Source organism: Carcharodon carcharias, chromosome 17, assembly GCF_017639515.1.
Source record: "Carcharodon carcharias isolate sCarCar2 chromosome 17, sCarCar2.pri, whole genome shotgun sequence".
NCBI lineage: Eukaryota > Metazoa > Chordata > Chondrichthyes > Lamniformes > Lamnidae > Carcharodon > Carcharodon carcharias.
Window position 1 is genome coordinate 109,308,037 of NC_054483.1, and position 15,476 is coordinate 109,323,512.

Genomic DNA, 15,476 nt, shown 5'->3' on the forward strand with positions numbered 1-15,476 from the left:
TCGATCATTTAGGACTGAGGTGAGGAGAATAGAGGATTATACATCTTGAATTCTCTGTCCCAGAGGGTTTGGATGTTCCATCATTGAATAAATACAAAGTTGAGGTGGATGGATTTTTGGTCTTTTAGCTAATAATCAAGAGGTATGGTGGTAGGCGGGAAAGTGGAGTTTTTAAAAATTCTTTCATAGAATGTGGGCATCCTTGGCTAGGCCAGCATTTATTGCCCTTGAGATGGTGGTGGTGAGTTGCCTTCATGAACTACTACGGTCTATCGGGTCAGTTGAGGCAGAAGATGAGTTATGATCACATTGAATGGCAGAGAAGGCTTGAGAGGACAAATGTCCTACTCCTGGCCTGTATTTCACATATTCTTATTGTCCCTAGACAGCGTAATCTTATGTGCAGCACCCCCAACCTTTACAAATACTAACTCCTGAGGCAGGCAAATGAAGTCCAAACATTCAATAGGCCAGAAGGTGTTGCTGGCAATGAAAGCAGGCACAAGATTTAGCACACATATACAACATTTCATCACTGATCATCTTAAGAGAACCATTCACAAATAGGTTAAAGCCTCTGCTAAATAAAATTGGGTAGGGGAGTGTCAAACAAAGGTGTTAAGTATTTTCCTGCTATAGTCAAGGGTAATTTCTAGCCTTATAGTCTTACTATAGTTTCTACTTACTTTTCCAGCTCCTTGTCCCTAAATGGTGGCCTCCAATGCTGGTATTCCATAAAAATAAGAAGGAACAGTAGACAGAATGTGAAGAGGATGCCTACAAACACCACTTTCTGCCGGGCTGTGGTGTTTATGGGGGACAGACTGAAGTGCCACGATGCAGGAAACAAACAGGAAAAACAAACTCTGAAAGAAAATTAAAAGATAACATTTTAATCATTTAAAAAGGAAGCAAGAAATATAATGGTAACTATTGTATGCCATGGAAAAATGAAAAAGAAAAGACGTGGATTTATGTGGCATCTTTCACAACCTCAAGACTTGCAACCAATTAAGTACCTTTGAAGTTGTAATGTAGGGAGCATAGGACCATAAGACATAGGAGCAGAAGTAGGCCATTCGACCCATCAAGTCTGCTCCTCCGTTCAATGAGATCATGGCTGATCTGCTAATCCTCAACTCTGTTTTCCTGCCTTTCCTCCCTTGATTCCCTTACTGATTAAAATCAACTTTTTCAATTTATATCAATGACTTAGGTGAGGGAGTGAAGGCATGATAGCTAAATTTACAGATGAGACAAAGATAGGTAGGAAAGTATGTTATGAAGAGGACATAAGGAGGTTGTAGATGGATATATATAAGTTGAGTGAGTGGGCAAAAATCTGGCAGATGGAGCATAATGTGGGAAAATGTGAAGTTATTAATTTTGGCAGGAAGAATAAAAAAGCAGAGTATTACTTAAATGGGGAATGGCTGCAGAATTCCAAACTGCAGAGAGATCTAGGTGTTCTAGTGCACGAGTCAAAAAAAGTTAGTATGCAGGTACAGCATGTAATTAAGGAGGCTAATGGAATGCTATCCTTTATCATGAGAGAAATTGAACATTAAAGTAAGCTGTTATGCTTCAGTTATACAGGGCATTGGTGAGACCACATCTCAAATATTGCATGCAGTTTTTGTCTCCTTATTTAAGGAAGGATGTAAATGCATTGGAGGCGGTTCAGAGGAGGTTTACTAGATTGATATCTGGAATGAGCAGATTGTCTTTTGAGCATAGGTTGGACAGGCTAGGCTTATTTCCAGTGGAATTTAGGAGAGTGAGGGGTGACTAGATTGAAACATATAAGATCATGAGCGATGTTGACAAGGAGGACGTGGATGGAATGTTTGTTTTTGTTGGTGAGTTCAGAATTAGGGGCACTGTTAATTATGGTTTGCCCTTTTAGGACAGAGCTGAGGAGATTTTTTTTCTTTCAGAGGGTCATGCAACTTTGGAAGTCTCTGCCTCAGAAGGTAGTGGGGGCAGGGTCATTGAATACTCTTAAGGCAAAGGTAGATAGATTATTGTTAGGCAAGGTAATTAAAAGTTATCAGGAGTAGATGGGAATGTGGAATTCAAAACAAACAGATCAGCCATGATTGTTATGACACAGCAGTTGGTAAAGGCTGTTTAAATCCCAGAGGGAAACTTGAACAACTGTCATAACCTATATTTTCAATTGGTACATTTGAGATGCAGCTCTGAATTCAGGAGTAAAACCGCCAAACCTCAAGAGGGTTTTCTATAAAACTAAATTAAACATTTATTAAGTTAACAAATTAAACACATATATGTCTACAAATTACTACCATAATAATTTTTAAACAAATCCCCAAATTAATCACTCACAGGTAAATCTTCACCAAGGCAACCATAACTCAATAGACTTTAAACAGGCACCAGGCAAAACACATTTGACCTTACGAATTTAAAATGAGGTCCCTTGCAATTTGGTTCCTTTGCAGACAGTTGTTGGCTTACAGGCTAGTTAGATCTTAGATGCCTCTGACACACACACACACAAACTCCTCTCGGTTTATACCTCATTCCACTAATTTTATTAGTAATATAAACACATTGCTTGGTGTCTTCTAGCTAGGTGCAAGATTTTACCCATTCTTCTGAACGGTTTATTCAACAAATGCAAATATACTCTTTACCTTCTACCTTACATTTGTCTAATTAACATCTCAAACTATTATACATCAAAGCACCCAGACTAGCTGGCTTTAATCCAATTAAGCCACACACACAGACATACGCATTGGCACGCACAGGCCCTACTGCAAGTCCAATTTAAAAATAATTTCCAATAACATTATACACATTATTATCGTTTCATGACATCCCCTCCCTATTGAAAAATGAACCATCATAATTTTAAAAGATGGCTTCATTTTTTTTTTTAATAACCCATCTCACACTATCTCCTATACTTATTACACTAGTACTTTACCAGATGCATGCACATGCATTCACACAAGTCCTTGGTATCAGCAGAAATCATTCCAGTTCAGTATCTAGGTTTTTAAAAAATGTCCAATCTTCCCTTTAAGCTTCAAACTCTTGATAACGCATCTGCAAACATATTTTCTCTACCAGCAACATAGCCAATTTGTGCACAGCAAGCTCCCACAAACAACAATGAAATAAATGACCTGATCATCTGTTTTAGATGTTAGTTGAGGGATAAATACTGGTCAGGACACTGGGAGCTGGATTTTTTACCCATCCCCAGCACCGGCAGTTTTGAAGGTGAGCAGGCGACATAAAATTCAGCGGATGGCCTTTCCGTTACCTACTCATCTGCCCAGGCCTGTCAAATTTTATGGGGTTTGGGCAAGTGTCATACAGCTACCTACTCTTGGGACTACTGAGGCCCTTAAGTGGCTAATTAATGGCCATTTAAACACTTCAATCTGCCCACACTGGTATTTTACCCGCGGTGGGGTGGAGGCCCATGCCAAACAGGAAACCTGGCAGCTTTGACTGCACAGGCTGGTGTTGGGCAACGGTGCGGGAGGAACCTTCGTTGGGGGCCCCCTTAGCCCATCGGAGGTACCACCCCACCCGAGGTCACCCCTCCCCTTAACCCTCCCCCCGGCCTCTTGAACCCTGCACCCACACCCCCTGCTCACCCCACTGGTCCTCATTCACCTCCCTTCCTGTGACCCCCAACCCTGGACTTATTTGTCTGGGTTCCTCAGCACTGGGGGTTGCCTGTAGACACAGCAGTGGCAACTGGTAACACCGCCCGAGAAAGGGCCGGAAGCCTTGCCTTCAAGCAATTAACACTGCTCCCAGCATTAAATTGTTGCAGGGCAGCCATCGGCATCATAGATGAGTTCCTTACCCATGACTTTTTAACCAGGGGTGGGTAGGGAACACAGCATCCCATAAAATCCAGCCCCGAGAAACTCCCCTGCTCTTCTTTGAAATAGTGCCATAGGGTCTTTAACATATACTTGAGAAGGCAGATGGGGACCTCAGTTTAAGATCTCATTGAAAGACTGCACTTCTAACAGTGCAATGCTTCCTCTGTACTGTGCTGAAGTGCCAGCCCAGATAATCTAGAATGGGACTTGAACCCATGGTCTTCTGATTCAGAGGGAATGTGCTATGCACTGGGCTACAGCATTAGTAAACCATGGCTGTCATTTGCCACGATAATTTTTCTTGGGTACATTCTTAATATTGAATACTACAGAATTTTATCATATTTATTAATGGAAGGCACTCATGGTAGGTTGCAAGCATGTCAGCTCAATGCGTACCTCACAATTTGGAGCACGCAAGAGTGTCAAGACTCTGCTTCTTAAGCAGTCAACAGCCTATGGGAAACTGCAACGTCTGTGCTGCAGGGAATGTGGGAATATCATCCCTGGAACCCATCTGGTCAGGGTTGAGTAAAGTTGGCAGTACTGTTAGATTGATAGCCTGACGTTTTGCTAGATTATGTTGGAGGGAAATTCCACCATGCTTGACCTTTTTTACCTGTGGTTAGTCACCTCCTTCAGGAGCTTGTCCTACACTCACTTGCTCCTTGTTGCCCATTATTCTCACTCCTATCTCCCTTCAACTGCCATTCCAATTCTAAGATGCCCTGGGCCCCAGCTGAGACCCTCTATTATTCTTTTCAGCTTTAGTGCAAATCGCTTTTTTTTTCTTGTCCTGACTTGCAGTGCCATAAATCCCCAGAAATCCAAGTTGCGCTTACATCTCTGCAAAACACAGGCACAAGAGAAGCAGCAGCCAAGACCAGAAGATAGTCTTTTTTTAGCCAGGCTGCTGGAGGATGCATAGCATGGCAAGTCAGAATAAGGGGAAAAAAATCGATAGAGGAAGAAGAGAAATTCCAGATGCTGAAAAAAAAACAGTTCACTCGTAATAATTTGCTCCTTTGAATTTTCATTCATTGCATTTTCAGTTGGCAGTTTACGCAGAGTTTCAGTAGACATGATCTCAGTTACCCATGCTTCTGTTACAAATACAAAGTTTATAGGATTGTTTTGGGATTGTGTCTTTAATTTAGGGTAAAATGGAAGAATGAAGGGGTCATGCGACCTTCTCTGAACCCTGGACTCAGTTGTTTAGTGGGGTGAAGGTACATGATATTCACACCTGTAACAATGACCTGAGCAGCTGTGCTGATAGCGGATAGACTGTTAGTCTCCAAGTACCAGGGACATGCTAGGATTGACAGGTTGTGTAAATGGTTATACTTCAAACTGACTATTTAATTCCAAGATAGAATGAAGTTGGGGTCTAGAGGATAGCTAATTAGCATTTCTACCTGGATATAAGGCCCATGTGATTCACAATGACATGGAGATGGGGTTTGAGAGGGGAAGAGTCCTTGAGAAGCCATTGTAGGATTAGAACAAAGAACAAAGATAAGTACAGCACAGGAACAGTCCCTTCGGCCCTCCAAGGCTGCGCCGATCATATTGCCCATCAACTAAAACATTTTGCACTTCCAGGGTCCGTATCCCTCTATTCCCATCCTATTCATGTATTTGTCAAGCTGCCTCTTAAACACCACGATCGTACCTGCTTCCACCACCTCCTCTGACAGTGAATTCCACACACTCACTACCCTCTGTGTAAAAAAACTTGCCCCGCACATCATCTTTATAGTTTTCTCCTCTCACCTTAAATCTATGTCCCCTAGTAATTGACTCTTCCACCCTGGGAAAAAGCTTCGGACTATCTACTCTGTCCATGTCACTCATAATTTTGTAAACTTCTATCAAGTCGCCCCTCAATCTCCATCGCTCTAGTGAGAACAATCCGAGTTTCTCCAACTTCTCCTCTTGGCTAATAACCACCAGACCAGGCAGCATCCTGGTAAACCTCCTCTGCACCCTCTCCAACGCCTCCATATCCTTCTGGTAATGTGGTGACCAGAATTGCACGCAATATTCCAAGTGTGGCCTAACCAAGGTTCTAGACAGCTGCAGCATGACTTCCCAGCTTTTATACTCAATACCCCTGCCAATGAAGGCAAGCATGCCATAATGCCTTCCTGACTACCTTATCCACCTGCGTTGCCACTTTCAGTGACCTGTGGACTTGTACACCCAGATACCTCTGCCCTTCGATGCACTTAAGGGTTCTGCCATTTACTGTGTAATTAGGTTGCAGGTTTTCCTAAAAATATCACTGAATCTCACAGATAGGGTCCGTTTGCAAGAATCTAAGAGAGAAAGAGAAAGCAGAGAGATAGAGGCAGCTAGTCTCTATTGTTCACCACAGGATGCAGGTGGGTGCTCACACACAGATTGAAGAGGCCAGATTTGTGAAGGTTTAAACAAAGTTAGATGATTTGCCTAGCTTTGGGTAGAGTGAAGGATTCCAATTTGTCCCTTACCATGAAAGTCAGATTGGGGAATAGAAATTATCCAGCTGGGAAAGGGAAAAGGAGTTGAGAGTAGCTTTAAACTGGTTCCTGGAGAATGAAGCATCCACTTAAGGGACAGAGTAAAGTGTAACTGTGGCAGACGGATTTTCAGTCATTGTAAAAGTTAAATGCAGGATCTTTCCTGTAGTGTAGAGTATAGGTTACCTACTGAAATAGTGTTTAGTCAATGTTGCTGATAGCTTGTTTATATGTTACAGTAAAAGTCTTAAAACTTGAGATCTTGACATTTCAGTCATTCGCTGGAAGTTTGAATTTGTTTTCAAAAGTTATTGGTCTCTACAGGGATCGTAACACTTTCAACATTCATTGAGTTAGGTCAAGAGAGCATTGGTAAATTCTGCTCTTTACTCAAAATAACCCCTGGTATTTATGACATCTTAACTGTTTCATAATTGCAATCCAAATACAGCAATGCCAAAAAAGGTCAAATAATTGCTGTCTGTGGGATCTTGCTGACAAAAATATGGCTGCCACATTTGCCTACAGAAGTGGTTGACTCTAAACTGTGCTCTGGAGAAGCTTAGAAAGCCAATTAACTGTATCAAACTGTATTAAGCATTGCTTCCCAAACTTTTTTCCATTGTGACCCCATTTTATTGCTTCGGAATTCATGTGAGCCTGGGGTGAAAATTACGAGAGTTGTTGAGTGGAGCAGATGCACAGCAGGCTTATACTTTATTCTGCATACAGTTATACTTTACTCTGGGTCCCTTAAGTGGGCACTTCATTCTCCAGGAACCAGTTCAAAGCTATTCTCAACACCTTTTCCTTTTCCAGCCAGATAATTTATACTCCCCAAACTGGCTTTCACAGTAAGGGACGAATTGGAGTCCTTCCCTCTACCCAAAAGCTAGGCATGTCATCCAGCCTTGTTGATCGGGGGGAGAGGAGTTGAGCATGCCCCCCTCATCTTCCTTTGCCTCCCCCATCTGCCCCTCCTTCACTTCCCCCAGCTCTTTCACACCCATCTCCCCCTTCTTCACTTATCCCATCACCACACCCCCATCTCCCTCATGGTGAAAGTTGATGAAGAGGCAGGGTTTCTCAAAAAAAGCAAACACATGCCTGTTCATTGCCTTTTTTTGCAGCAGCAATCAGGCCTCAGAGTGCAGTCCATTAGGCCACAACCACCATCAAAACCTGCAAGGATTTAAAGGGGCCTCCCGGCTCTCAGAAATCAGTCCAAGATTCACGGCAGCCATTACTGCCTCACAGCACGCGACCCCACTGGGGATCCCGACCCATAGTTTAGGAAGCCCTGGCGTAGAGAAATTAATTGGGGATGGGCAATAAATATCGGCTTGCAATGATGCCCAAGGGTGAATAATTTGTTGTACACAAAGCACTTGGGAGTTGTTTCTTAGACAATAGGACACTATGTAAATTTGAGTTCTTGCATTTCTTTTAAAAATTGAAGCAAGGTGCTTTGGTCAGCACAGTAGTTGTGTGCTGAAAACATTCAGGAAAGCCCTGCATTGTACAGCGAGTTCTCAACGATGCTAAAATAAGCAGGCAATTGTGGTTGGCACAGTGCCGTCCCATTATCCCATGGAACTTCCTGAGAGCATGGGAAATTCAAATTTAAAAAGCCACAGAGCCACATAGAGTAAAACAAAATTTAGTCTTATGACCCAAATTAATTAAATATAATTGGGTTTGTTAGGATCCTGTATAGAGATGCCAGCAGGCATTTGGGGCGGACCTGTGAGAGACTGTAATTGAGAGGTTCCACTGTTGTTAGCTGGCCATGGGGTGTACCGTATTGGTAAGCTGTAGTATTCATCACTATGCTGCTTGGTCCATTGCACCTGTGAGAATTTAAACTATCTACCCATTTTCATTATCTTTCGAGATGGTCCTGAACCCCACTCTTCACTATGTCAGATAATCAAAATTCTAGTAGATTACTGATCCTGCACTGGCACCATCAATTAGAGAATATTGCTCTTTGAATCACAAATAGTTTCATCATTCTCAGACTTGCACAAGGCCATGATGTAAAATAAGCCTCTTTGGACTGAGGAAAAAAGGCAGAGTAATCCTTAATTGTCAAACCTAATTTGTTAACTCATTAAGAAAAATGTAATACAAAAATATTTAGCATGTCATAAGACTTTTAAAGGAGTTAAACAGCTCACCTAGCCATATGGTAAAGGCACAGCGTGTAGGAGGAAAGGACCTTGACCACACAGCTTCTATATTCAGTTTCTTTCTGGTGAATGTCACCTCAACATCTCGAGTTGATAGGTACACGCTGCTGACAGCGTGGCTCAGACCTGCCTCCTTTTGATATGCACAGCTCAAAGGTTAACTGAAAAACACATTGAGAGAGAGAGAGGGAGACCGAGGGAAAGTTAGAACATACAGCAGATAATGAGCAATAAAACACATCAATGAAGATTTAAGCACTGAAAAGATTCACGCAATTTCTCCATTTATTTTCTCCTACCCGCAATTCTGCAAGCCTGGTGCAGGCAATCGGAGTGACCCATCACTAAGCCGTTGACGTTTACAAGGTTCCACTTGCCATTTTCTGCAGCAGGAGGATGGCTGAGCTGTGGCACTTTCTGCACCATTGCAGTACCTCACCTAATTCAACCCTTTTAGTAAATTAGACTGGAGGATTTGGGGTGGCTGCTTTATGGGAAAAAAAAAATTCTCGCTCCATTTTCGATTCTTTTTCTTCAATCTGTCTGTGAACTTTATGTTCAGTACCAATACATCGATCACTAAAAAGTGTGCCACAGGTTAGCAAGGATATATATAAAAAAAGCAAACCAAGCAAAGGTGGGTTTTATTTCTAGAGGGATAGAATTGAAAAGGAAGGGTGGGCAAGTTATGGTAAACCTGTATCAAAGCTTGGTTGGATCAGATTTAGAGTACTGCATGCAGTTCTGTAAGACGTAGGAGCAGAAGTAGGCCATTCAGCCCATCGAGTTTGCTCTGCCATTCAATGAGATCATTGCTGCTCAGCTAATCCTCAACTTCACTTACCTGCCTTTTCCCCATAACCCTTGATTCCCTTACTGATTAAAAATCTGTCTATCTCATCCTTGAATATATTTAACAACCCAGCCTCTACAGCCCTTTCTGGTAAAGAATTCCACAGGTTAACAACCCTCTGAAAGAAGGAATTCCTCCTTATCTCTGTCTTAAATAGTCTGGTCGTCATATTATAGAAAAGGATATAGAAGCACTAGAGAGTGTGCATAAAGATTTACAAGGATGATATCAGAAATGCATGTGTATAAATATCAGTGAAGGATTGACAGGCTGAGTCACTTCTTTCCTGAAAAAAGGCTGAGGGGTGATCTAATAGAGGTCTTTAAAATATGAAAGGTTTTGATAGAATGGATACGGAGAAAATGATTTGAGGAAGAGCATAACTAGAGGCCATCAATAAAAGATAGTCACCAAGAAATTCAACAGGGGATTCAGAAGAAGCTTTCCCAAAGAATGGTGAGAACATGGAACTCACTACCACACGAAGTGATTGAAGTGATTAGTATTGAGGCATTTAAGGGAAAATTAGACAAGCATATGAGGGAGAAGGGAATAGATTGTTAGGATGGTAGATTTAGATGAACAAAGATGAGAGGAGGCTTGATTGGAGCATAAATACCAACGTGGACTGGTTGGGTCAAATGGCCTGTTTCTGTGCTGTATATCCTATGTAGTATAAAGGACATTGGTGCTGTGGAATGCAAGTCTTTCCATTTTAAACCACTCAGTAGAAGCCTCAAACATAGTGATAAGTAAAATTGCCTCTACTGTAGTTCATCATTGTGCCTCAGTCTCAAATGTCCCTCTACAGAATGGCCTTTGGCTGCACCCGCACTCAAGACAGGCAGGAAGGGCTCGTAGGCCTGCCTGAAGTACTGACACACCAGCCTCCTGCTGAGTTTCCACCTCCAGGCACTTGAACTACCACTCCCTCTCCACCCGACTGCATTGGAAAACTGGAGGCCAACTTAAAAATCCTGGCCGACCTCCTTTACCTACTGCTAACAAGCCTAATAGGCTGCCTACCTAGGCGGAGCCCTGACAGGTCCTGAATCAACCTCTACCAGAATGGCCGACGGTGGGAAACTGGAATGCTGGGCAGCACTATGTTTGGACCTTGTCTGCCTCCGTATCAGACGCTGGTGGGGTCCAAAAATCCTGCCCTGGTCTCTTGAGGTGAGTAAACCACTGCACCACACAGGTCCTCATTGGGTTTCCTTCACTGGGCAGTAGATGCAACAGCAGATGCCAAAATTCATTACAGGCCCTTGCAACTGATGTGCACAATATTGTGACATGATCACCGCAGGCTTATTGAACTAGAGTCAGCAGTTCTAATCAGGAAATAAAACCCAGTGTACAGTACACACTGCATTATCAATAGATTGGACTGCAAAGGTTAATGAAAACTGCATCATTCATAACCTCCTTTACACTGTCCTAATCTAATCTCAAGCATGAACCACAACTTGACAACTCTGACATCAAATTTGAACATGACTACTATACATTCTGAAATGGGGGGCTGGGGTTAAAGTGACACAGAAACTACCAGTACTGATTCAAACCAGGTTTGATAACCACTGAATAAAAAAATCATTATTTACATTTAAATACATCATGTGGGTTGTTTGGATATAATTGAAAAAGAATTTGAATATTGCTGAAAAGAGAGGCATGTTGCTGAAGCTTTTCATCCTGCATTCATCAGGAAGGATTTTCTCCTGCAGTGTAAATTGTTGTGATCATTTGAAATTTGGCATTCTTGTGTTTGTCCTGATGAGTGCAAGATGAAAAGCTTCAGCATGAAAAGAATCATGCTAAGCTGCTCCCCAATCTTCTCTCTCCTGCAACTTTGGTTACATCTTTCCTTGCCATTCATTCCTCATCTCTACATACCCCCCCCTTCTCTCCCTTGTTGCTTTCTACATCCTTCCATTGTTTCCTGACTTGATTCCACCCTCCAATCCAACCCCTTCCCACTACCCAACCCGTCCAATCTTCCCTCAGCCAATTCCCCTTGCCTTTCTCCTCTCTATCATCTCTCCCTCATCACTTTAAAGCCCATGCACATCTCATGCATATCTCTCCCTTATCCCGTCATCACCCCCCGACTGCCTCCCCGTGACATCTCCTCCCCTGACCATCGCCCCTGCAGTGTTCCTTTACCCCTACATCACTAGCCACACCCACATGATCACCCTCTCTCCTTCCCCCATTGGTTACCACCCCAGTGACCATCTCCCCCACTGCCCCCCATCACCTACCACTGACCCTCAGCCCCTCCCCAATCACCCACCACTGACCCTCAGCCCCTCCACCTATCACCCACCACTGACCCTCTCCCCTACTGACCATCAGCCCCTCCCCAATCACCCAGCACTGACCCTCAGCCCCTCCCCCAATCACCCACCACTGACCCTCAGTCCCTCCACCAATCACCTCACCACTGAACCTCAGCCCCTCCACCAATCACCCACCACTTACCCTCTCCCCCAATGACCCTCAGCCCCTCCCCCAATCACCCACCACTGACCCTCAGCCCCTCCACCAATCACCCACCACTGACCCTCTCCCCTACTGACCATCAGCCCCTCCCCAATCACCCACCACTGACCCTCAGCCCCTCCCCAATCACCCACCACTGACCCTCAGTCCCTCCCCCAATCACCCACCACTTACCCTCAGCCCCTCCCCCAATCACTCACCAAAGACCCTCAGCCCCTCCCCCAATCACTCACCACTGACCCTCAGCCCCTCCACCAATCACCTACCACTGACCCTCTCCCCTACTGACCCTCAGCCCCTCCCCCAATCACCCACCACTGACCTTCTCCCCCACTGACCATGAGCCCCTCCCCAATCACCCACCACTGACCCTCAGCCCCTCCACCAATCACCCACCACTTACCCTCTCCCCCAATCACCCACCACTGACCCTCTCCCCTACTGACCATGAGCCCCTCCCCAATCACCCACCACTGACCCTCAGCCCCTCCACCAATCACCCACCACTGACCCTCAGTCCCTCCCCCAATCACCCACCACTTACCCTCAGTCCCTCCCCCAATCACCCACCACTTACCTTCAGCCTCTCCCCCAATCACCCACCACTGACCTTCTCCCCCACTGACCATGAGCCCCTCCTCAATCACCCACCACTGACCCTCAGCCCCTCCACCAATCACCCACCACTGACCCTCAGTCCCTCCCCCAATCACCCACCACTGACCCTCAGCCCCTCCACCAATCACCCACCACTGACCCTCAGTCCCTCCCCCAATCACCCACCACAGACCCTCTCCCCTACTGACCATGAGCCCCTCCCCAATCACCCACCACTGACCCTCAGCCCCTCCACCAATCACCCACCACTTACCCTCTCCCCCAATCACCCACCACTGACCCTCTCCCCTACTGACCATGAGCCCCTCCCCAATCACCCACCACTGACCCTCAGCCCCTCCACCAATCACCCACCACTGACCCTCAGTCCCTCCCCCAATCGCCCACCACTGACCCTCAGTCCCTCCCCCAATCACCCACCACTGACCCTCAGCCCCTCCACCAATCACCCACCAATGACCCTCAGCCCCTCCACCAATCACCCACCACTGACCCTCAGTCCCTCCCCAATCACCCACCACTGACCCTCAGTCCCTCCCCCAATCACCCACCACTGACCCTCAGTCCCTCCCCCAATCACCCACCACTGACCCTCAGTCCCTCCACCAATCACCCACCACTGACCCTCAGTCCCTCCCCCAATCACCCACCACTGACCCTCAGTCCCTCCACCAATCACCCACCACTGACCCTCAGCCCCTCCACCAATCACCCACCACTTACCCTCAGTCCCTCCCCCAATCACCCACCACAGACCCTCTCCCCTACTGACCCTCAGTCCCTCCCCCAATCACCCACCACTGACCCTCAGTCCCTCCCCCAATCACCCACCACAGACCCTCAGTCCCTCCCCCAATCACCCACCACAGACCCTCTCCCCTACTGACCCTCAGCCCCTCCACCAATCACCCACCACTGACCCTCAGCCCCTCCACCAATCACCCACCACTTACCCTCAGTCCCTCCCCCAATCACCCACCACAGACCCTCTCCCCTACTGACCCTCAGTCCCTCCCCCAATCACTCACCACTGACCTTCTTCCCCAGTGACCATTCCTCCCATGACACCCCCTCCTCTAACCTCCCTTCCCCATTAATCACCCCATCACCATCCTTATGATCCCCTCCCCCTGACCCTCTCTCTCGCGCCCCGATTCACCCCTCCCCAACCCCTGGGGTCACTAACCGGGAGTCACGCTCCATCCACCAATCAGCATGGAGAGCCCCAGGAACCGGGGGGAGGTGGGGGGGGGGGGGGGGGGGGGGGGGGGGGGGGCAGCCCGCGGGCCGCCGGTGACGTCACTGGGCCTCCGCCAATCCCCGGCGGTGACTCGGCTCCCTCCGCCCGTTGCCAAGGCACCGGCTCGCGCTCCGGCCAAACCGCTGCCCAGAAACCACGGCCGGAAAACGGCAGCCACGTAACCAGGGTGACAGCTCCACCCGGCGGGGGGTGACGCAAAACGTCGTGCACTAACCATGGATCTGCTTTCCGGCAGGAGGGTTGCTGTGGGCTGCTGTAGTTCAGAGGCAGGGCTGAGGAGAGGGAGGAGCTATAGCTCCTGTCAATCAAATGTAATGATCAAATGATGGTTTGGCTGCATGTTTTGGTGCATCTGAGGTGCGGCTGTTTTTTTGTGATGGTTTTTACAACCTGCCCCACGCAATTGGAACTGTTGAGCCACAGATTACATTGATGTAGCGCCTTTAGCATAGTGAAAGAACCCAAGACATGAGTGGCCACGAAGCAGGTGTGAAGACAAGTGAGCGAGGCGACCCAAAACCTGGTCACAGAGGTGGATTTGAAGGAGCGTCTCAAAAGGAGGAAGGGCACAAGGTTTAGGGAGGGAATTCCAGAGCCGAAGGCGCAAGAACATAATAAGCCATAAGAGCAGGCGTCGACCTTAGGGCCCGTGGAGCCTGCTCCGCCATTCAGGACGATCACGGCTGATTTTGGGCTTAAGCTCCATTTTTCCACCTCCCCCCCCCCCCCCCCCCCCCCATGTCCCTTGATTCCCTGAGAAACCAAAAATCCGTCTATCCCAGCCTTAAATGTATTCATTGGTGGAACATCCACAGCCCTCTGGGGTAGGGAATTCCAAAGGTTCACAACCTGTTGGTTGAAGAAATTGCCCCTCATCTCAGACCTAAATGATCGGCCCTTTATCCTGAGACTGTACCCGCCCCCCTCCACGTTTTTTGATTCTCCGGCCCAGTGGAAACCATCTAACGTTGTCCACCCTATCAAGCTTCTTCAAATCTTGTATATTTCAATGAGGTCGTTTCTCATTGTTCTAAAACTCCATAGAATATAGACCCAGTTTGCTCAGTTTATCATCGTAGGACAACCGTCTCGTCTCAGGCACAACCATCAATGGTTGGATTCATCATCGGAGGTCCCTCGGATTCGAGTTTGATTGCCATCAGGTGAGACTTCGTTGACCGAGGAGCCGAATTCTGTATCCACATGTTCTTCCGCAGTGGGGGCACGTTGTTGCTCAGGGAACTGGGAATCGCAGCCCCGAGTTGGCTTTCTCCTTCCATTTGCTGCTGTTCCGCCTCGCTGTCGAGTCACTGTGCCTCAAAGTGGCTTGTGCCATGATGGACCAGGTAGTGCCATGCTAAGCAATCGGCAGCATTCTCCTCCCAGTTAATGCCTCTGTGCTTTAGAGTGACCTTGAGCCTATCCTTATCCCTTTTCCTTTGGCTGCCCTTTGAGCGTTAGCCAATGGAGAGCATTTACAGCGAGAGAGTGTGAGAGAAACAGCATGGTCATTTACAGTGAGAATGTGAAAGAAACAGCGGGGCCATTTACAGTGAGAGAGTGTAAGAGAAACAGCGGGGCCATTTACAGTGAGACAGAGAGAGAAAAACAGCGGGGCCATTTACAGCAAGAGAGAGAGAAACAGCGGGGCCATTTACAGCAAGA

The 15,476-nt window shown here is 46.5% G+C and overlaps 1 protein-coding gene across 3 annotated transcripts in view; it reads right to left on the reverse strand.

Moving 5' to 3' along the window:
- LOC121289975 (ectonucleoside triphosphate diphosphohydrolase 4-like) overlaps nucleotides 1-13,803 on the reverse strand; it is a 105,599-nt gene extending 91,796 nt beyond the window's left edge. For 2 of the 3 annotated variants that reach the window (XR_005945687.1, XM_041210000.1), the window contains exons 1-3: nucleotides 8,871-9,043; nucleotides 8,560-8,732; nucleotides 687-866 (exon numbers count right to left, since the gene is read on the reverse strand). Coding sequence is in view for 2 of the 3 variants with exons in the window: in XM_041210000.1 (XP_041065934.1) it covers nucleotides 687-866; nucleotides 8,560-8,567 (188 nt within the window). In the remaining variant the exon portion in view is untranslated. Of the gene's footprint in view, nucleotides 1-686; nucleotides 867-8,559; nucleotides 8,733-8,870; nucleotides 9,044-13,736 lie in introns of those variants that run through there. The other variant, XM_041210001.1, reaches the window with a different exon arrangement.
- Between the last annotated feature and the right edge of the window lie 1,673 nt (nucleotides 13,804-15,476).